This window comes from Stegodyphus dumicola, chromosome 3 (assembly GCF_044657685.1).
Source record: "Stegodyphus dumicola isolate Sdum_Otavi_A_Nest chromosome 3, ASM4465768v1".
In the NCBI taxonomy this organism is placed as follows: domain Eukaryota; kingdom Metazoa; phylum Arthropoda; class Arachnida; order Araneae; family Eresidae; genus Stegodyphus; species Stegodyphus dumicola.
The window spans coordinates 238813579-238836397 of NC_140770.1; the positions used below are offsets into that span (position 1 = coordinate 238813579).

Sequence of the window (22819 nt, forward strand, 5' to 3'; positions counted from 1 at the left end):
GTGAACTGAAGAATCTAGTATTAATAAAAACTGTTAAGGATGGAGAATGTCAGATGGATATTTGTGCTTTTCTCTGGGAAATGGAGAACATCTAAGAGAATTAATGCAGTTGTTAGGATGAGTGAGAACTGAATAGAAGAAATTTCTGGCAAGTTTTTTTTAATATAATCTTGAATTGTATCTATTTTGAGACCACGGTGGATATACGAACTTGGAATGAACCATGGCGCAACGATGATCTCTCTGAGTTCTTTGTTTTGAAGAACTTGGATTTGCTGAAGGTGTGTTGTGGCAGCGTGGCCCCAGACAAGATTAGCATAGAGTAATCCTGGTCGAAGTATAGATTTATATAAGAGGAGTTTATTAGAGACGGACATATGACTTCTTCTGCCAAGAAGTGGACGCGTAGTTGCAAGCGTGATATTGATTTTTTTCACAGTTTCCCTGAGATATTTCTGAAAAGTCAATTTTTTACCAAGAATGACTCCTAGATATTTAACTTCGTCAACCCAGTCAATTTCTTCATCAAACAGAAGAGGTCTAGGTGGAGTGAAATTTGTTTGGCCTTTGCGAAAAATTATTGCTTTTGATTTTTCGGTATTAACTGCAATCCTCCAAAGAGTGAGCCAATTTTTTAGATGATTGAGGTAATGTTGAAGAAGGAGCTGGACATCAGTAACAGTAGAAGCTTGGGTCATAATTGCAGTATCATCAGCGAAAAGAGCAATGGTAATTTGTGGGTCCTTAGGAATATCGTAAATGTTATATAAATATGGAGAAAGTACAGATCCTGGAGGCACTCCAGCGAAAATTTTTCTCGTGGAAGAAACAGAACTGCCAATTTTCACTGCAAAGATTCTGTCTTGGAGATAGGAAGCAATAAGTCTAATACAATGATTGGGGAAATGTAATTACCATGTCGAATATTCCCAATATTTCTTTGTTATTGTTGTCAGCAACTTCTCGGTCACTTTTTTCAGTGAAATTTTCTCGATTTGGAATCTTACTACAGATTTCGCCGTCCGTTAGTTGATTGATTTTCAGGGCATTGTCACCCCAATGATATATTACTTCTGTTACATCATCTCCATTTATTACCACTTTTCCACAAATTCCATTAATGAGATACATTCCGCAAGAGAAGAAGAGGAAAAATGTGGTCACGTGCTCTAGTAACAACAACATCCGCATGCGCTGTGTTTACAATGGAGTCGATTCCGCTGAAAGTAATTCATTTTTCGAATTTAGAAATTTATGACTATTGCCAGAAATTAAAAAGTACTCATGGAAATGATTTATCTTTCCTTGATGTCAACAAGAAGGGTCTTTTGTTATTTAAGAAAAACTATGTAAACAATATTCGTTTCTTGAAACATCTGTGCAATTTTCTCCAGAAAACGAGATAAGATTTATAAATTTTTCTTATGCATGATGCTTACCAGTATTAATAATGCCTTCATTAAGAATATTAAATAGCATAGAGTAATTAAATATAATCAGCTAATTGAAAACTATTCCCGAGACCTTGAATAACGTTTTGCAAACTTTTAAATGTAAGGTGTAATAATAGTATATTCATAGTTCATGAATAGTTGTTCTGAATTACTGGAATAGCCGAATTCGTGAAAGATCTGTTTATCTGCAAGAACATAAATACAAAGCCAATTTTCTCTTATTAATATTAATTAGAGTCATAGAACATTTTACGCAGCTAAAATTTTATTAATTTCATCGGGATATGTTTTAATATTTTAGCTGTTGTAAATCGTTTTTAATGAATACACATAAATATCGGAATGTTAAAGTTCTTTAATACCTTCCATTGTAGATATTAAGGATACCATCGTCTGTAATATTAGAAGCATCCTAATACTGAAACATTTTGATATAAAAGGTTGCTTTTATAAGAATTTATACTTAATTCTAAATTTTTATGGGAGATTGCTGAGTTTTTTTTAGTTTAAATAATAAATTAGCATGTATATTTAGTCCTTGAAAATCAGTGGTTGTGTTAGTCTATAGTTTGAGATAACATGTGCATTAGAATTACACTAGTCTATTTCCTATGGTAGATCTTTTCAATAAATACACTTGAAAATCTGTTTGAGCTACATAATTTAAAAATAAAACATTCTGCACATAAATTATGTAACTTACAAGATTAAAAATAACTTCAAATTTATTTTTTGAATATTTAAAATGTGTAGAGATAGTACTTTTTTATTATTTATTATTATAAAATGAAAAAAAAATGTATTATGAAAAATTATTAGTTTCACAGCTAGTTCTGCAATGAATTCAGTTACAAAAATCTATATATTTTTTAACATCTATATTATAGTATACAAAATGTGTTAATTTGCACCTTATACTATCAACAGGATAATAGTCAGTTGCTAAAAATTAAAGTTTAAGTTGTATAAAATTATATATTAATTTTGAACCGTGCAGAACATTGGAATCGTTATCCTTACATGATTTAAGGGCCAACTGCATTTACAGCGCTCCGGAAATTTGAGTATTACGATTTTCAGAAACCAACTATTTATATTTAATGTTCTGTTATGACTTAAAAATATTAATAGTAACTTTTTTTTAGTGTAGAAGAGCAATCTATGTAAACATGATTTTATGTATTCATTTTTACTTTTTTTATAAATGAATTAATTATCAGATCAAGGAAAGAATTCATAAATAGATATTAACAATCTAAACGCGGTAAAGCAGCGAACAAAAGAGTATCATTAAGATAACAATAACATGTAAGAGTTACCAAAATTATACTAACCAAATGAATGAACAGTTAGTTAATGGATGAAATAATAATTAAAGATGAAATGCAAATTTCATAACTAATTAAAAATAAACAAAGTTTCCGAATTTTCAACACATCTACCGCAGCACAAGCTTGTGTGTTTACATTAGCAGTTCTTACATCACGTCACCGGGAACATTCCGGTGACCATACATTCCGGTGACGTCCTCCGACGTCACCGGAATGTATCTCATTGGAAAATTTTGCTTTTTTGTTTGTGATATCCGAAAACTTTCAAATTCCCAGGTTATCATAATAAAGCTTAGCGAGCGTCCGCAATACACTATTGGCGATGTATCGTGAGACTAGCGACTAAAGACATATTGTCCCGCTAACATTTGTTTTGCTCCTATCGCGCGCTGAGGAAATTAAGCCTAAATTATATTAGCTTTGTTATTTATTGTATTTACGTGTATTTTCTGCATATGCTTAAGGATTATCTGAGTATTGATAAATAAATTCCCACATATACTTACGGCGGTACTTTTCCATTATGCACCTGCCTAGTGCAGTTTGAGGGAGTTTTTAACTGTAAGCAATTTTTAGTTATAAAGATGGTTATGTGTCTTTTCAGGGCTTCCCAATTGAGGCTTTTTTTTTTTTTTTTTTTTTTTTTTTAATTCTGCCATTTAAGCCTCTTTTGATAGAATAGGTAACATCTATAACAGAGCATAGACCGCAAGATGGACTTATAAATGAGTAGTTTATTTATAGATAGAACGCTGTTTCGGGCAATTAGGGGGAAGAGTCTAGCTTTACGCACGCGAAACTTCAGGATAATGGAATATATGTGTGGTTACCACGTGAGAGAATTTGTGAGGATTATCCCGAGGCATGGGCTAATGGCATATGAATATGTGAATTAGCATATGAATTTGACCGAGGCATGGGCTAATTCATATGCCACTAAATGGCATATGAATATGTTTTACAAAATCTATTTGTGGAAATTTCTGTTAAAGACTTCTTCGGCAGATGACATAAATTTGTAATCGCCGCTGGAGCGTAATGTCAACATAAAAGGCTATCAGGATAGGATTATGCCTTCAATTACTGATACTTAAACAAAAAATTATGCCGGGGAATGATAGTCATGTGATGAAAGCAAAAAATAATAAAAAGTGATTCACCAGGTTGGCGTAAGTGTTATATAATATTCAATTAGCATAAAATCAACGGTAAACTTTGACAGAATGTGGTTTGAGATATATGCCGAGCAATAAGATGGTTACAGAGATAAATTAGTGATCATACAAATTTACGCTAATTAATTAATGTTTCTCAAAAATGGAAATGTTTTATCTATAACGAAGTGTGGGACACTAGATTATTTCGGATTTCGAACTTTATACTGTAATCATTTTAAGGTGTTTGTGGTATATGAAGCTGCTTTCTTTTTTAAATAAATTTTGCTAAATCTTGAACTCACATTTTTTAATGAATTTCTTTTTTTTCCCTCAGGGAATACAAGTCTTCAGTATCATAGGTGGGTACATTGGTTTGTGGCTTGGAGTATCACTGCTGGATGTTCATGGTTACCTTTCAAATGCAATATTCCTCTGTTTTGCAAAGCACAAGACTAAAGAGAAGAGATGTAATAATGTAAAAACATTCAAGAAACATTCTGTTTCTCATCAGTATCATTGATAGGTACACTGTCAAATAATCATTTGAACCCCAATGCAATACTTCTCTTTCTCAGAAATGCATTATCACAAGCAAAACACTTTCAGTGATCACAACCCTCATGTCTACTTGAAAATTCTTTGGAATACTATTTTCTTTATGCTTATTCCGAAGTTAGCTCAATGATATCTTGGTAGCTATTTCAGTTTTATAGCTCTCTCTCTCTCTCTCTCTCTCTTTTTTTTTTTTTTTTTTTTTTTTTTTTTTTTTTTTAATGTGCAACTGGAATTTTGATTTCTGAAAATTATGTTTCTTCTTTACAGCTGGTGCTTTAGTTTTCTGTTTTATTTTATCAATCAGTTTCTTACAAACTTTTAAAAGCGAGTAGTTTTGGTCTGTTTTTATTAGTTAATCATCATTATAGATGTATAGAATTTGTTGGCCATCGGAATTTTTTCAGATAATGAAAAAAAATCCCGTTTTTTTAGAATAATTTTAATTAACAAAACCCGATTTCTGCAAATATTTTTTGTCTATAAAACATTCGTCTGTACTTCGAAACACGCCATTAAAAACATAATTTCAAACAATTTTTGATGAGTTACAATATATTACATTTCATTTCTTCGTGAGACTTTTCCCATAACTTCACTCAACTAACATTTTTAATACCATAATTAATGACCTTTTCACAAGTACTGTAATTTAAATAGTTTAAGCAGGTGCTGTATGGAAATTCAGATATATATAGGATTCAAAATTAAACCACATTTTAAAAGTGGCAATGTTGAATTTTGTTCAAAGTGTTAAATTAGAAATTAGATATAAGAAGTTAAATATAAACAATACTTTTCTCAAAATACACAATGTTTTAATGCTTTTTATAATTTTACTCATTCGGGAGATGATGACTTATGAAGTTGGTGCGAATATATTGTTACTTTTATATTCCGGGTGATCTAGCTTAGCATTGACAGTCTAAGAACTACGAGGGGTAATCCAAAAAAAAAGTTTACAAGGCAAATGAAAAAGTATTTATTAACAATAGAAACAAAATACAAATGGGAATCAAGAGACACATCTGGCCTTCACTTTTCCACATAGTCGCCAAACCTGTTTAGGCATTTGTCAGAACGTTCGACCAACTCGTTTATCCCGTCTTGGTAGTAATCAAGGCCCTGCTCGTTGAGCCATTTCTCGGCAGCTGTTTTCACTGCATCGTCTAAGGTGAACCGTGTTCCGGATAAGTATCGCTTCAACGCTGGAAAAATGAAATAGTCACTTGGAGCCAAATCGCGGCTGTATGAGGGGTGATTCCAGACCTCCCACTTGAACCTTTGCAGAAATTCCTGAGTCTGGCGAACTGTATGGGGCCTGGCATTGTCATGCAGAATAATGACGCCTTTGCTCAGTAATCCAGGCCGTTTGCGTCGGATGGCTTTACGCAATTTCGTTAAGGTGGCACAATAACGATCGGCCTAAATGGTATGGCCACGCTCCAAATACTCGATTAGGATAACACCAGTCGTATCTCAGAAAACGGTTGCCATCACTTTACCGGCAGAGGGTGTGACCTTAAACTTCTTCCTCGTCGGTGATCCATCGTGTTTCCGCTCCATCGTGGCTCTTTTGGATGTGGGGGTGAAGTGATGAAGCCATGTTTCATCACCGGTAACGATGCGATCAATGAAGTGTTGGCCGTCTGAATGGTATCGCTGAAGAAATATGAGGCTGCACATCATTCGAGTGGCCTTATGCTCCGGGGGCAACGCACGTAGAACCCAGTGGGCACAAACTTTGGAATATCGCAACTCATCGGTTACGATACGCTGAACGTTACCATAACTCAAGTCCAACTCTGAGGCAATCTCACGTACGGCTACTCGTCGATCCCTTTAGATGATTTCTTCAACACGTGCCGTGTTGATATCCGTCCGTGAAGAACTTGGACGGCCGCTCGCTTCCATATTGCGGTTTTTCACATGCTCCCTGCCCGCTTGATAAGAACGACACCATTTCGCTACCTGTTGTCTACTCATTGCTTTGTCCCCGTATACCTCAACGATTTGTCTGTGAATTTCGGATGCGGCCACATTCTTCGCCCATAAGAATCAAATTACTGTTCGCACCTCTATGCGAGACCACTTTTCTAGACGTCGTGCCATTATTGTCGCTCTTAAGTGTCTACCTACTGACGCTACTTACTCGTAGAACCGCTGTAGGACAACTAGCGCCACCTGTCAACCACCCTGGGTGGAAATATTCGCTCCACAATTATTACGTTTCAAATGCTTCTGCTTGTAAACTTTTTTGGATCAACCTACGTAAATAAGATTATTATTTTATTTATTATTACTATGGAAGATTTCTATGATTTTAATATAGCCGAGAATCAGTGGGATAAGACTATGACAGACCCATATTATTATACACAGCAATAATTTTGTTTTTCATCATTCGCAAAGAAATGAGACTCATTTTCAAAGAGAAACATTTGTTCATATCATATATAACACTTGTTCTGTTAATTAATTTCTCATTCATAAAAAAACAAGGCTCATCTCTGAACAGAAACCTTCATAGGAACATGGTATTCATAACAGTTTCCTACAAAGCCAATACTAAATACTGCAACTGTTTGTTAAAATCATCTGCTTTTGCATGTTTATACAGATATTTGTTTGTATACACTGGTGTGCAAAAATTAAGGACTAAGTCGAAAAATTAGCATATCAGCTGAACGAAGAGGCAGAGCGGACAGAAAGACCAATCAGGAGATTAAGTAAGGTGATGTACGGTAGCACATGCGCAGATATGCAGGTAGACGTAATGGGGGAGTGTCTGAGTAGTATAAAGCATGTTGTCGGTGTAAGATCAGTATTTCTGGCAAAGAGATTGCACGCCGTATAGCAGTTAAAATCACACCGAGTTGCTGCCTCAGCGAGAAATGGCGAATAATCAATCTGTTAGACGACATCTGGATGCTTTCACCCGAGGTCGAATCATTGGGAAGTTGGAGGAAGGCCGCAGTGTGACAAGTGTGGCTGCAGAGTTCGGAATTGCTCACAGCATCGTTTCTCGACTTTGGAGACAATTTCAAACTACAGGAACAGCTATCCGGGGGTTTAGTAGTGGTCGTCCACGAGGAACCCCACCCGCAGATGACCGGTATATTGCCTTACAGGCCAGAAGAAACAGGCGGCAGACAGCGGGAGAAATCGCTAGACACACGACACAGGCGACTGGACGACCGATATCGCGTTTTACCGTGGCCAGAAGACTGCACGGTGGTGGTCTGTTTGCACGACGCCCTGTACGGTGTGTACCTCTAACGCCTGCCCATCGGAGAAGGCGTTCTCTGTGGTGCCGGGAACACCGAAATTGGAGAGACAATGAATGGGAACGAATACTCTTTACAGATGAGAGCAGATTCAGTCTGAGTAGCGATTCTCATCGCATACTCATCTAGAGAGAGCGGGGAAGCCGCAATCATCCCTCGAACATCATTGAAAGGGGCAGGTATGGAGGTGGCGGTGTTCTCGTTTGGGGAGGCATCATGCTTGGTAGTCGTAAAGACCTTCACATTTTCGACGCAGGTTCAGTCAACGGGACCCGTTATTGTAACGAGATTCTTCTTCCATATGTGCGTCTTTTTAGAGGCGCTATGGGTCCGCAGTTCCTTTTCATGGACAATGCACCATGTCATCGCACAGTAGCTGCCGAACAGCTCTTAGAGAGTGAGGATATTGAACGTATGGATTGGCCGGTACGATCTCCGGATCTCAATCCCATCGAGCATGTATGGGATTTTCTAGGCAGACGCTTGGCAGCTCGTACCTTACCACCAGTAACGATTCCGGAGCTTCGATTGGCGCTGCAAGACGAATGGGCAGCAATGCCTCAACAACTCATTGACACCCTCATTCTCAGTATGGGCAGACGCTGTGAAACCTGCCTAGCAGTCAGGGGAGATCATATCCCCTATTGAAGACCGGATTTTCTTGCTGGACACCCATCACAGGGATGTTTCGGCCTTCAGTCGCATTGCGCTCCATGCTACTTTTTCAATAAAGCTTCTTTTTATCCCTCTGATTTCACTTTTAGTAAGTGTTGCTTACATTACTCATGTCCTTACGTATTGGGGATCTTACGGTATTAAATGTGTTGATTTGGAAAGCTTTTGTACAAAGTTATATTGAAAAAACCGTCTCGTCCTTAATTTTTGCACACCAGTGTATAATACCTATGCGACAGAACTTTGCATGAACCTATTTCCAAAGCGTGAAATGTATTGAGGACTTGGCACAAAAGGAGCTATAACTAGATTACTGTATTTAGATGATCACTGTTGTATCCAAAATATAACTTAAGTCTCAATGCACTGATTCTGTTTCACTGAACTTCTTCAATAATCTGAGTAATAAAATCTCTGGTAGGCTGAATGTCGTTAAATTTATCAACAGTAACACATACAGCTTCTTTCCTCACTCACAATGACAATGTTGCTTTTTTCCTAGATAAACAGTGCGATACTGAATTGCTTCAAATGAACAAAACACTCCATTCACAATTCATTTGTGAGTTTCATCAAGTAACTATCTCCTTAACAAATAAACATATCAAAATATTTCTCCCTAATGTTTTTGAGAAATTCATGCATCACATGCTATTTTCCTAATATAGAAATTATGAGTAGTATTATCTTGTTATTTATAATAATTAAGGTCGTCCCCCCAACTGCTCACTTGTACAATGAAACCTCCCAAACAAATCACTATTCTAAATGATTTCAGTATTCTGTGAAAATGGTCATCTTAGGGGAAGTTCTGTGATGTCCCCAGTAAGTGTACTTCAGTAATTAATATTACAGTGGGGAAAAAAATACAATCATTCTGATTATGGAAAAAAATGCTTAATTTCACTTGTACGAATCTACAAGGGGTGATCAAATGAAAAGGTACGAAACGACGTAAAAACGTAACAGTTAAATATTTGCATATTCCGCCATGGGAGAACGTAGTGAGACATCTCGGGATGCGATTGGAGTCTCTGACTGGGATCGGAGTACGCACGGGCACCCGCATGTGCTGGAGAGAGCAGAGGCTCTTATCAAAAGCGGCGTCCAAATGATGCGGCAGTCCGTATGAGGACAGGATGGCGTTCGCGTTGCAAAATTCGACGACTGAGGGGCAGCGAGGTGTTATCCGATTTCTAACAGCGGAAGGTGAGAAACCGGCAGCTATTCATCGCCATCGCCAGATGGTGACAGTTTACGGGGAGAAATGTGTCTCTGACATGTCTGCCAGAAAATGGAGTGCCCGTTTTTGTGCAGGTCGTGAGAGTGTGGGTGATGATCCGAGACCAGGCCAGGCAAACACTGTCATCACGAGCGATCTCATCGACAAGGTGGACGACCTAGTGAGAAGTGATCGGCGTGTCACATTGCGAATGTTGGCTGTGAAGGTGGATGTCAGCTAAGGAACCGTGTGGACAATTGTTTACAACAGGTTGCGATATCGGAAAGTGTGTGCCGCTTGAGTTCCGAAGCAGCTCACCGACCAGCAAAAGGAACTGCGTATGGGGCTAGCACTGCAACCTCTGTTTCGGTATCAGGAAGACCCCGCTTTCATGGAGCGGATGGTCACAGGTGATGAGACCTGGTGCCATCACTACGAGCCAGAGACAAAGCGGGACAGCATGCAGTGGAAGCATGCTCGTCACCTCCCCCTAAAAAGTTGAAAGCCGTGCCGTCAGCAGGCAAGGTATTGCTCCCCGTCTTTTTCGAAGTTCAAGGTCCGCTACTTATGGAATTTCTCGAACACAGAAAAACCATTTCTCGAACACAGAAAAACACATCTTCGATGTGTACTGTGAGATACTCCGATGCCTAGGCTGTGGTTCTGCTCTATGATAACGCGCGTCCACACGTCTCCAGAGTCACACACATGGAACTGGCCAAGTTCAAGTGGGAGACGTTGGACCATCCGACCTACAGTCCGGACATGTCGCCCTGCGATTTCCATGTGTTTGGTCCACTGAAGAAACACCTGAAAGGGAAGAACTTCAACTCGGACGACGTACTCGAGGACGTTGTGAAGGACTGGGTCTCGTCACGGCCATAGGAATTCTGGGAACAAGGAATACTGCGGCTTGTTCATCAGTGGGATCGTTGTGCTCAGCCCTATGGTGTATATTTTGAATAAAGTCTACATTTGTACCCACCGTGTCGTTTCGTACCTTTTCATTTGATCACCTCTTGTAATATTTTTTTAGTATTTCAAATCATTTTAAAGTCAATATTTTATTGAATAACTTGCTATCGGATAATTCTTCTTTGCTAAAATATTTTCTTCAGGAAACTGAGCTTTGCTTCATGCATTTATAGATTATAATATTTTCAAAAATTCAATCAATTTAAAATTCTTCAGAGGCTTTAATTGCATTTCCATTTTTCAAGTATGAAACACAGTTGGAATAGTAATTCTTTCAAAAATCAGTTTTTATGTGGATCTCATGAGTTGTTTAAAATGTATATTTAAAAAGCACAATATTTCATTATTGTATATATTTCTGATAGTACAAAATTATATTCATGACCTCATGAATTGGCACTAAAGAGCTCATATGAACTACATTTTCAGAATGTAGGACTATCTCACAAAGAACATATGTCTAACCACTTTAAATTTGTCTAATAATGGATTGCACTGCCCTGCCATTATATTCAGTTATTGTGTAGTATAAAAAGTTGCATAGGGTGTCTCAAAAAGATCGGAAACTGAGCTACACAGAACAGGATGTCATTACATACATACTGCTGAAAGATGGGTAGATTTATATCTTGTTTGGTAAATGACTACAAAGTCCAAGATTAAGTTTCTATCACTTTTGAAAGATATCCTATATAATTTACCATAAAAGATATTAAAATCTAGACTATTTCCTCGTGGATCTTGTTCGACCTCCTAATACCTTTAACATTCCTCCCACATCAGGGTGTTCCAATGCTTCTTCATTTCCAAAATACTTAGAACCAATGTAGGGCACAAGCTGAACAGTTGTTCCTTTTGTCCTTGCACTCTCCAATTTTGTGATAGCCATCAGTGCTAATAATAGCATACGGCTTTTACCTTTTTGGCCCATGCCAATTCTACTTGTGAATAAACATAGTTATAACAATCCCCTTTTTATTAAATGGATCACAATTTCTAACAGCTCTTTTACTTCCACTCTTGTTATAACAAATTGACTATGATATTCCTTGGTCTTAAGAAGATGATTTCATTAAAAAAAAAAAAAAAAAGAAGATTGAGAAATTACTTGTACCCAATAAAGCTGCTGTAGAACTGCCATCAAGTTGCCTCTTGTAACTTAAAAATTAAAAGAATGTCCCATCTCATTGCAAAGAAACTTAAATGAATGTTTTCTTCGGTACCTACTTCTATTCACCTTTCAGTATAGTAAAACCTCAAGTATCCAACTTTCAACTAACTGAAATGTTTTAGAATTTCAGAAACTCTTTTCAATGAAAAATTAAGCAAACAAGATTTTTAAAGCATGTATAAGACTACAACTCCGAACCAAAAACACAGTTATTTAGTGTCAGTCGTGGATAAACCAATGGCATAGCTAAAGGGGAATGGTCCTCTATGGACGGCATATTTTTAGAGAAGGTATTTTTTGCATGAAATATTGTTTTAGACGGGTTAGTCAGGTGGCTTACCAGAACAGGCGAGGAATAAATAGTTTATAAATGCATTATGAAATTAAAGTAATGTTACGAATTTAGTATTTAAAAAGCTAATGTTAGTTCAATTATAAATTAAATGGTTTTACTTCCCGCGCAGTGCAGCGCGTGACGAATATTAAAAGAAGAAAGCTAAGCCGGAAAATTAAAAATATAAGAGCACGTGCATTTAACATTAAATAAATAAATATGTCTTTTTGATTTCGAGAAAGTACCAGAAAATTCTCGCACGCGATTTAAAAATCTTATAAAAGGAGGAAAACCTCTCAGTTTGTAGGAGTCAGGAGTTGCTTAGTTTGTTGTTGTTTAGAAAACTGCTCTTGTTGATTGTAGCGAATTCGCGGATTAGTTTGTAGGAGTTGCTTAGTTTGTTGTTGTTTAGAAAACCGCTCTTGTTGATTGTAGCGAATTTGCGGATTAGCTTTCTTTAGCTGTTTTGAATTACGTTCTATTGGACATTTGAGTAGTTAAAAGATAACTACTGTGAGATATTGTAATACTGCATGATAATTTGAGAAAATTTAAGCATTTTTGTTGTGATAATAATAAATTTTTGTTCATTTTTCATCGGACTTGTGCATTCATTTCATAACTCGTACGCACGCAACAGTAAGATGAAAAAGAATTTTTACTTTAGGTAAAATATTCAAAGAAATCAATGCCTGACTACAACATACTTTTGTTACACCTTTTTTTATTTTGTCACAACTTTTGAATATCAACTAATTTGTGATTATGGTGACATTTAAAAGTGAGAATTCATGGTTAAGAAAGAACTATTTTAGTTTTATTTTCATTATTTCAAGGGAAACCGAAACTGGAACATGGAAGAGTGGGTACTTTTAAATTTGTGCATTTCATTTTAAACTTCAATATTCCAATGGAAATCAAAATAGGAACATGGGAGGGTGCGTACTTTTGAATTTTTTTACGTTATTCTAAAATACAATCTCCAGGCCAAATTTTCAAATATTGTAATACCAGTGTGAACTTTCATATCAACTACTAGTTAAAAAAAAGTGTTTTCCAAATAAAAATCATTTAAGAACTATATACGTTTAACTTGCAATTAAGAAATCTTTTCTCTACTGTCTACATAGCATCAAGAGCAACCAAACACACCTCTACAGTCATGAATGATTCTGCATACACACACAAGGATAAAAAAAAAAAAAAAAAGACTAGAGCAATTTAAAAATGTTGGAATTGTGTGTTGGAATCTTAGTGACTAGAGTACTCTCAACATTGTGAAGAGTATATGTGAACATCTGTTCTTCAGAACAGTGATGCTGCTGTCAAATAGGAGTGTTTATTTTTAGCGGGACTAAATCCACAAAGCCATTTCATTACTAAACAAGGTAAAATCCTAGTATGCGGTGCAGCCTTGGCGTGATTTTTAAAATCATCGCCAACACCAAAAATTATCCAAAGAACGTCTATGTATATAGACTATACACTATATACATAGTACATACTGTGTATAACTATATATATTCTTTGAATGACCCGTTTACTACTTATCGTATATGTCCCGTTTTTACTGCTCATCATAAAGTCGCCAAATCCTGTGTGCACCAGATACTAGGATTAAACCCTAAACAATACGTGCACCTGCCAAGTGAAAATGAGTTTTTCTATTTTATGTAAAAAGATCTTTCATTTCCAGTAATTTTTCTCTGTGCTCAACGCACTTGCTTCCTATGCTAGTATTGTAATTTTATATATAATTTTGTGTGGTTTAAATATAAATATATTTTTTTATAATTGAAAATAGAAATCAAACAAAAGTTTTATTTAAATTTAAAATATTTTGTAAATAGTTTTTTTTCTACTGCTAAGATTTAAAATGCCTCACAAAGGACTACAAATAGCTGATGCATTAGATTTACCTTCAAATTCAGAATCAGTGGTGTTTGTGGAAGAAAGTGAGTGGACAGGGAAATTTTCCTTTACTCCTTGCTTATGAAACTTTACTTTCTTGCTTATGAAAATCTAGAAGATGAAAGTGCTGACCAGTCAGAAAATTATGATATAAATTTACCAGATCCTTCCAGAATCACACACATAACGTGGAATAAAAGGTAGAATGTAGTTAAATCAATTCCCAAATTTTCTGAGGATTAATGATCCAACTGAAGAAAATACCATCTATGGGAGATACAAAGCCATTGATATATTTATGCCCTTTTTTTTTTACTGTTGCATTCTTAGAGAAATTAGTTTTTGAACTAATTCATATGCAACTCAAAAATGTGAGCTATTTTCACATATAACTCTTCAGGATATAGCGATTTATTTGGAATAAACTTTCTAATAGAAATTAAGTAACTCCCAAGCTATCAGGATTTTTGGTCACTAACGAAACACTGAATGAATCTTATGTGGTGAAGCAAATGGCAGTAAAGAAGTTTTCATGAATTTTTGGCAAACTGCATTTGAATGATAACAGCCTAGTGCCTTAAAGAGAGAACAAAGTATCTGACAAACTATAAAATTCTGTCTCTACTGATACATTTGTCGGATTGATATATAGTCTGTTTACACCAAGGGGGGGAATCAGTCGAATGACAAATCCATGATTCATTTCATTCAAAGACTTGTTTGGTTTACTTAATTACAGCAAAGCCTCGAGGGCTATCTGCCTAAGGGAAGGGATGCCTTTGTAGAGGACTTTTTAAGGAAAACTCACTCGTATACCCTTTACACATGGGGAAAACCATGAAAAAACTCATTTGCAGGAGTCAAACCTTCGGCCAAACTACCAGTGTTCAGCGACTTTACAGCTCTCATTTCAAATCCAAAAGTTCACTAAAGCAACACTTGCCTAAAAAAAAATGCAGATGGATGCAATGTGATGAAAGCAGCTATGTTTGTAATTTTGAAATTTATAAAAAAAATTTTGAAAATTTGAAATTTATACTGGTACAACTCAGGAAGTCAAAAATATCTTAGTGAAAGAGTGTTGACAATGCTACGTAAGCTCTTGCATGATACAGATCATAGTACATACATGAACTCTTTTTTTTTTTAAATCTTATGAACTTTTCAAGTTTTTAGAAACGAAAAATGTATTTTGCTGTGGAACTGTCAATATTAAAACTATGGTCATCATTTATGGATGCCATTTTTGGTAGCGTGTGCTGTTGCTATAGGTAAAACGGTGATAGCTTGGTTTGGCGATATTACCATTTTTATTCATGCAAGAAAGGATATATATTTCAACACAGGTTCACTAATAACAAAATAATATCGGATGCAGGTCACACAATATAAGCATTTTTACAGGTAGTAAGTCCACGTTAGCAAAAGGCATGAAAGTTGCAGCTATGCAAACATCACGAGGCAGAAGATGTGCTTCACCAACGGCAGCCAGGAAAAGAGTGAAGGACCCGTCCAAATTTTCCCCTACTGCACAAGAGGGAGAAAACAGGTAGTGCCTTCTCTTGGGTCAGTGGAAAAAAAAATAATAGTGTTCTGCACAAAACCCTTCCCAAAATGCCAATGGAAGATAAGAAATTAAAACGGGGTGACTCTGGCTGCGCAATAAGAAACCTATCTAAAATGGAAAGACAAAAGATGTGTTACCATTTTAGGGATATATGTTTAAAAACATGTTCTTTATATAAATAAAGTAATGATCATGGAAATGTGATACATATCACAAAGTTAATGATGAAAGTTAAAATAATAAAATATGCATGTATTTCCACAATAATATTGCATCCTCGAAATGTATTCCAGGCTATTCAATCATCCAGTCAGGTTTATATTTTACATTCCGGATTCTTTTGCACATAATTGCGATTAAATAAGGTTAAGAGGGTTATTTTTATTCTTTTTTTCTTGTTTAAATGCGAAAATAGTTTTGATGTAGGTAACCAAAGAAATGTAATTCTTAATTGCATAACTGCAGGAAAACAAGATTTGTAACAAGCACTTCTATGGCTTTTCACGCCGTTATGCAATTGTTTAAATTTCAGAAAGCGACCAATCAAATAGAATAGGATAAGGTTATTTGAAGTTGTCTGTATTTATTCCATGAAAAGTTAAATCCTAAAACATTGTTACGAAATGAAAAGGCGCAATAAGATAGCTTCCCCACAAAGCAGTTTTAGGGTTGCCATAACATGGCAAGGGAAGGCAGGGTTGCCACATTTGGCGACAAAGTTGACGATGTACCACGGATGGATGGAGAACCTTCTGGAACGAGTTCTTAATGGTTTAGCCCAGAATGTTCTCGAACACAAGCCGAAAGCTATATAAACACTGCTGGTCCGCAGTCAGTTAGTGTGCATCTCTCATCGAGTGAGTGTGTCTCAGAGAGTGTGCCTCGTCTAGCGAGTCAATCCCTGCGGAGTTGATCGACTTGACAGCCGGGCAGTGAGTGCCGAGTGGGTCGTCGAGTGCACCGTAACAGTCTCGTAGAGTATCGCGGTTAGTGCATCGTCGAGAGAGCGTGTTGAGTTCTGGAAATGACTGAACCGAGAGTCAGGAGCTGTGCTTGTGTGTCGTTGAGTGCATTGCGAGTTGTAGCGTGGAGAGTCTCGAGAGTATGTGGAGTTCCGAGAACGAAAAAGCACAGTCGGGAGCTGTACTCCGGAAAGCAGAGTCGGGTGCTTTGCAGGAAGCTGTCTCCACTGTGATAGCCTCATAACCTGAAGGCTGTGTCGCTGATTGTGTCAGTGTGTTTATAGTAATTCATCGACGACTGTAAAACATGTTTTGTGGCTGTCCTGACAATATTGTCTAAATAAAAACGTTTCAATACTTCATCAAGTGTCGTCGTTATTCACTCCAAATCTACGAACCCCATACGAACGTGAAGGAAGAAAATAACGTAACAACTAGTGTCAGAAAAGGGAAAATGCAACAATATTATTTTTGTCCAATCTGAACATTGTCTACAAGTGGTTTCAAACTGTTGGCCCCCAAAGCAATTTTATGTGGTCGGCGAATGTATTTCAGTTATGCATTTGTTGCAAATACAGTGATGGAAAGCTTTCTATGTTTTACTTATTTGAAATTTCAGTTTATTTTGCATTCATTACTATTGCACATGAACATGAGTAGCATGTCAGAAAAATATAAATCTTATTCAACAATTAGAACATACAAATTTAATTTTTTGTGTGTGTGTGTGTGTGTGTGTGTGTGTGTAAAAATAAAGAAATGCTCGTGTTTTGGCTAATGGTTTAAATTTTTTACTAATATACCCAACTTTTAATCCATAAAATACTCTATATAAAAGAAATCAGTGAAATATGCTTGACGTAGAAAAACAGCAGAATGTTTGTTTAATATTTCATACATTCAAAAGTCGTTAATTCGGACACCCATAATCCGGAATGATCTATAATCCGGACCTTAAAGCTACAAACTTTCTGCGCATGCGTCACGTTGACGCATGCGCGCAAGACCTTTACGGCTGCGAATTTGCGTGTGCGCATGCACAAAATACGTTTACGAATGCGCGTTTAATGTATAACGGACGGTATAAGCTAAGCTAAAATTATCTAATTATCTATTTCAGTTAATGTTGCAGATTGCATTGTTCCTTAATCTTCGAATTGGATCCCGCTTATTATTTTTTGCAGACTGTTAGAGCAATTTTATAAAAGTAAGCTTGAACTTTCGATTATGTCAAATAGAATTTCCGATTTATATTTACTAATATGTAACGGATCTACAAAGCGAAAGAATGTTTCGGAGTCCATTAAACAAAAAGTGGAATTGCTGCAAAAAATGAATAAAGGCATATCCTTTGTTTATCTAAACTTCAACGTTTGTTTATCTAAACTTTGTTTATCTTTAATGCCGCGGTGCAGTGCGCGCAATGAATTGGAAGTTGATCTGTCAGCACTACCCTTATCTTCAAGGCAGATGTTTTTATTTTATTTGGCTTATAATTGCTAAATGTAGTATTTCATTTCGATGTACTCCGTCTTTGACATGATTTAAATCAAATGCCTCGTCATTATAATTCACTTCCGATAGCGAAGAAAGTGACAGAGGTTATTGAAAACGAAAAAATTTCGATTGACAAATTAGTCGGTATTCTCGACACAGCAATTATAGGACTTGAACAGCGGAACTTTGTAACTGAACAAGAAATTATGTCTGTTTATAGAATTAAAGAGAATGTATTATCACATGAAAACGAAGCAACTTAAACAACTTACATTGGAAGAAATGTTTAATAAAGTAAACAAATAAATATAAAGCTTTTAATTGATAAATATTAAGCTTTAATTTAATTGTAAATTTTGATACACTTTAGATCATAATTGTTCTTTATTTCGTAAATTACGGTTTCATATTTTTAATTTTATAATTTCTGCATGCCATTTTACCAGATTTAAACTGATGATCTATAATCCGGAAAAATCGATATTTCGGAATCGCCGAAGTCCCGACGAGTCCGGATTAACGACTTTTGACTGTACTAACTTATTAGCATTTCAAAGTTTGATTATAATTTTATTGCATTTTTAATAATTATATTTGAATATAAATTTAATTACGAAGGGTTAAAAAAACTGCTTTTATGATACAGGGTGTCTTTCAGCGGCTGAAAGGTAAAACTGTTGCACAATGGTAGTTCGTCTCGAAGTCAAGCCATGGCTAACAGACTTCCCTCTCCTTAAGCAAATACCCTGAGAGTGCTTTTGATATTCAAAATAATCCTAATCGTATTTATACATGGACATAATTAGAAAAAAGGCATTTGGTTAAATTAAAGAAATGGATGCCATAAATTAAAAATATATATATTTGCATTAGAAGTACAATTAATTTATTTAGAAATTAATTCCTGTTTATTATGGCCAGACTCCCATATATTTAAATATTAAGTAGATAATTAAAAAAATTGGAACTACTCTTATATACAGCAAACATTTTTGGCGAGAAACTCCATGCTGCCATTATTACTACCTAAATTTTTTGTCTACATTTCAAATTTTAAGCCTAAAATGTCTCCAAAATCATGGTTTTCGCACATGCAAAAATCACGTTTTGAAAACACAATTTAAGCTAAAAATCCGAAACAAAAACAAATAATTTAGATGGCAAAAACGTAGAGTTTCTAAACAAAAATATTTGACAAGAATCCATGAACACAGCGATACTATTTAACATCAAGAAACATCTACGAATTGCACATTAACAAGCAAAGAAGGAATCTATGAAATATGCACACCTCGCTTCAATAAATTAACATACAAGAATAAATTTCAAAGAATATCATGTACACAGCATTCTGTTTAAACTTAAAAAATCTGATGTGTACACCACATGACTTCCTTGTACGGAATATTAAATTATACGCATATTTTCTCGCATTTCATTTAAACTTATTGGATTGAATTAAATCTACTTCGCCGACAGCACATAAACCACAATAGAATAAATGCATTCTTAAAATTCACTCTATTTGTTTACCATAGTGACACTCTGGTGCTAGGTTCACTTAACAGTATTATATTTTGTTCATATTATAACTCAGAATGCACAAAATGTATATCATTTTATAACGTTGCGCGCCTACAACTTGCACGCAACCAAGGGTGACTGTGAAAGCTTGTATAAACCACAGAGTCTTGTAAAGGGTTTAAGTCCCTTTTTATTCAACGTAATGAATTACAATTGCGTTCTCTTGACGCTTACAAACGGTGCCAACTCGGCAGTCAAAATAAAAATAAGAACCTGAAAAGAAAGTAAAGACAATATTCTAACTACGAGGCTCTCTAAAATAACTAACTCACCGCGTTTTACAAAAGCCGCAGCTAATTCAGCAGAATTGAAGCTCACTGGAACAATTGCAACTACTTCCCGCCAAGCACATAGGCCGCAACGCGGGGTTCTTCAATTCTCGATTTCTACCTCCGCGCTCGCTAAGTAAGAATAACTCTCACACCGAACTTGTTTCCTTCTATTTAAATCATACTACTTCCGCTGATAATTTGAATGCTTGCGCGTTCTACTCAAATTTACATATTCTGGCATTGGCAGTTCCAGGGGAAAGTAAGGACTGACAGGAAAGTTAGTTTAAACTTAAAATAAATGTTAGTTAAAATAAATATAAACCCTACATTTGCCGCTGCCAGAATTTGGAAAACTTGGAAGCAGGTCCTACAAACGACCTGTTGTAAGTTTATCTAATTCTGAACTAACTGGCGAAAGCCTCGTTTACACAAAAAAAAAATCTTATGTAACAATTATATACTAAAATTCTTTTGCTCGTTACAAAGCTTTCTTCTTACAGCAACTTTTCCTGGACTTCATCAATCAATCTTGGTCTTTCCTTCCAGCATCTGGAAGGAACAAGTATCAGTATCTTTCTACATACATTATAATTTACACTTTCTTGACACAATAAATTTTTGTTTTTAAGCGATTCGTTTTTCTTAGTTATTGCTTACTTCACATTCATTCAATTTTTCAAGCATTAATTTAACTTTACCCTGGCTCTCCACCGTGTGTGGTGTCAAACGGGAATATTCGTGTTTTAGCCTTACAACACTTCCCCTAACCACCATGATTTGTTAGAATTCAACAACCAAATAGACACACCTTACTCGACATTCTACAACTCAATGAGCTACTTTAATAGTCTTAAAAATTCAAATGTAGGTGGAGAACCCTACAAAACACATTCATTCTAACTTCCCCCTCATTCATCTTTAAACATGCAGGCTTTCGCTCTAAAGCATGACTTTACAGTTTAATACTTAAATTTTGACTTCATTGCTTTTAAGCATTCACTTTTAGCATCTACAATTTTATGCTTCTAGACTAAATTCTACTTTTACATAACATGCAAGTATTTACATACATTTACAAAAGTTTAATACATATGCTTTTTACAATTTACCACAAAATGAATAAGAGAAAATAAATTTTTACTTTACTCATTCTTCGCCAAGCTGGCGGCACTGGAACTAAAATTCTTATTAGTACAAGAATACGAAGTTATTTTTATCTCCGGCCTCTTGGCTTTAACATAACAGAATTAGTCTTTCGACCAACAGAAAATGCTTGTTTTTAGCTTTTACACTTAAAGAAAATAATACTTTTGCCTTAGCTAAATAAAGTAAAACAAAACTAAGTCTCAACCGAGACATATTGACTTTCGTCAAAACATAGAACTTCGTACTTATGCATAACATTTCGGAACAAAAGAGAAAAAAATTTATAGAAGGTTTTAACTTATCTTTGAGTTTTCGATGCTTGAAACTCCGTCATCCGTTTTTGACAAAATTGATCCCAAGTTAGAGGTGTCATGGATGTCAATCTTCTCCTTATTGATCTCCGATTGTCGTCCCCGTTGTTCTTTCTTTTGCGTCCTCTACATGCTGGCCTCTTGACGGAGTAATCGTCCGGTTGTTGGCCTTTGCGTTTCTGCCTGGGACGGCTGGTGTTGACGTCCTCCGGTCTGGAGTCCTTCTTGAATTTCTTCTGTTCGTCGTACTTCTGTGCCTCCTGTTGGCGTTTCAGTTTCCGGAACGGCGGCCTTGCTGGCACCTGACTCTGTGGCCGTGTGCGCGTTCTCCTTGATGTGTAATTTCTCCTGCCATCTTTTATAGGTGGTGTTTTGCTCTTTACCACGGTTTCTTTACGCGGTGCATCTGTATTCTTGTTTTTCTTAAACGCTGGAGTTTGAAAATTATTTTTTCTTTTTGATACCGACGTCCGGGTTGTAGAAGTGCTAGGTCTCTCTTCAGTTCTCTGTTTCTTGGGTGGTGGAATAGTTGTCTCTGGCCCTTCTATTTCGTTTAGACTTGAGTCCTGCAAGAAACTTTTAAGGATTTCAAAATCATTTGGATTATAGTATTTTTTCACCTGGTCGGGACTTGCTTTACAGATTTCCCCTCTCTCGTTCTTAAGATATAAGACTACTCCTTTGATTTCCTGAATTACATAGGGGCCTTCAAACTTTGGAGCTAGCTTTGCCATAAAATTGTCTGGGGCACTTGATAAAGAAAATTTCCGCTTCAATACTTTATCCCCAACTATAAAATCTGCTTCACGGCGTTTTCTATCGTAATATAGTTTCTGCCTATTTCTTGCCGTATCCGAGGTTTTAAGCGCCTGATCAATGAGCTTTTGCACATCTTTTTGTTTAAACTCCTGCTCTCTTTGTTGCACAAAGAATAATTTATCTAAAGGCGTAATTAACTTTCTGCCTAAAAATAATTCTGCTGGAGTTTTTCCCGTAGTATCATGATGTGCCGTTCTTAAAGCATAAGCTAATTCATTTATGTAGCCATCCCAGCGCTTGTGATGTGTGCTAACGTAACTGCGAATTATTTTTACAATGTTTTTATTAACTCTTTCTGCTATGTTAGCCTGTGGTCTATACGGAACCATTTTGATATGGCGTATGCCAAGTCCATTGCATATGTTTTCAAATATTTGACTAATGAATTGTTTTCCGTTATCGCTAATGACTTTTATCGGTGCACCGTATTTTAAAATGTATCTGTGTAAGAATGCATCTGCGACAGTTTTGGCTGACGCGCGTTTAAGTGGAACAATTTCTATCCATTTTGAAAAATGATCTACTATTACTAAAAGAAAACGATTTTTATTTAACTCGCTCTGGGGAAAGGGACCAAGGAGATCTATGCCTA

The 22819-nt window shown here is 36.0% G+C and overlaps 1 protein-coding gene across 3 annotated transcripts in view; it reads left to right on the forward strand.

The window, feature by feature from the left end:
- Window positions 1-5228, forward strand: part of LOC118191601 (degenerin mec-10-like) — a 174781-nt gene extending 169553 nt beyond the window's left edge. Inside the window, exon 11 of one of the 3 annotated variants that reach the window (XM_085813952.1) lies at window positions 4277-5228. In XM_085813952.1, coding sequence (XP_085670078.1) covers window positions 4277-4462 — 186 coding nt within the window. In that variant the 3' untranslated portion in view covers window positions 4463-5228. The remainder of the gene's footprint in view (window positions 1-4276) is intronic. The other 2 variants (XM_085813951.1, XM_085813950.1) reach the window with 2 other exon arrangements.
- The last annotated feature ends 17591 nt before the right edge of the window (window positions 5229-22819 follow it).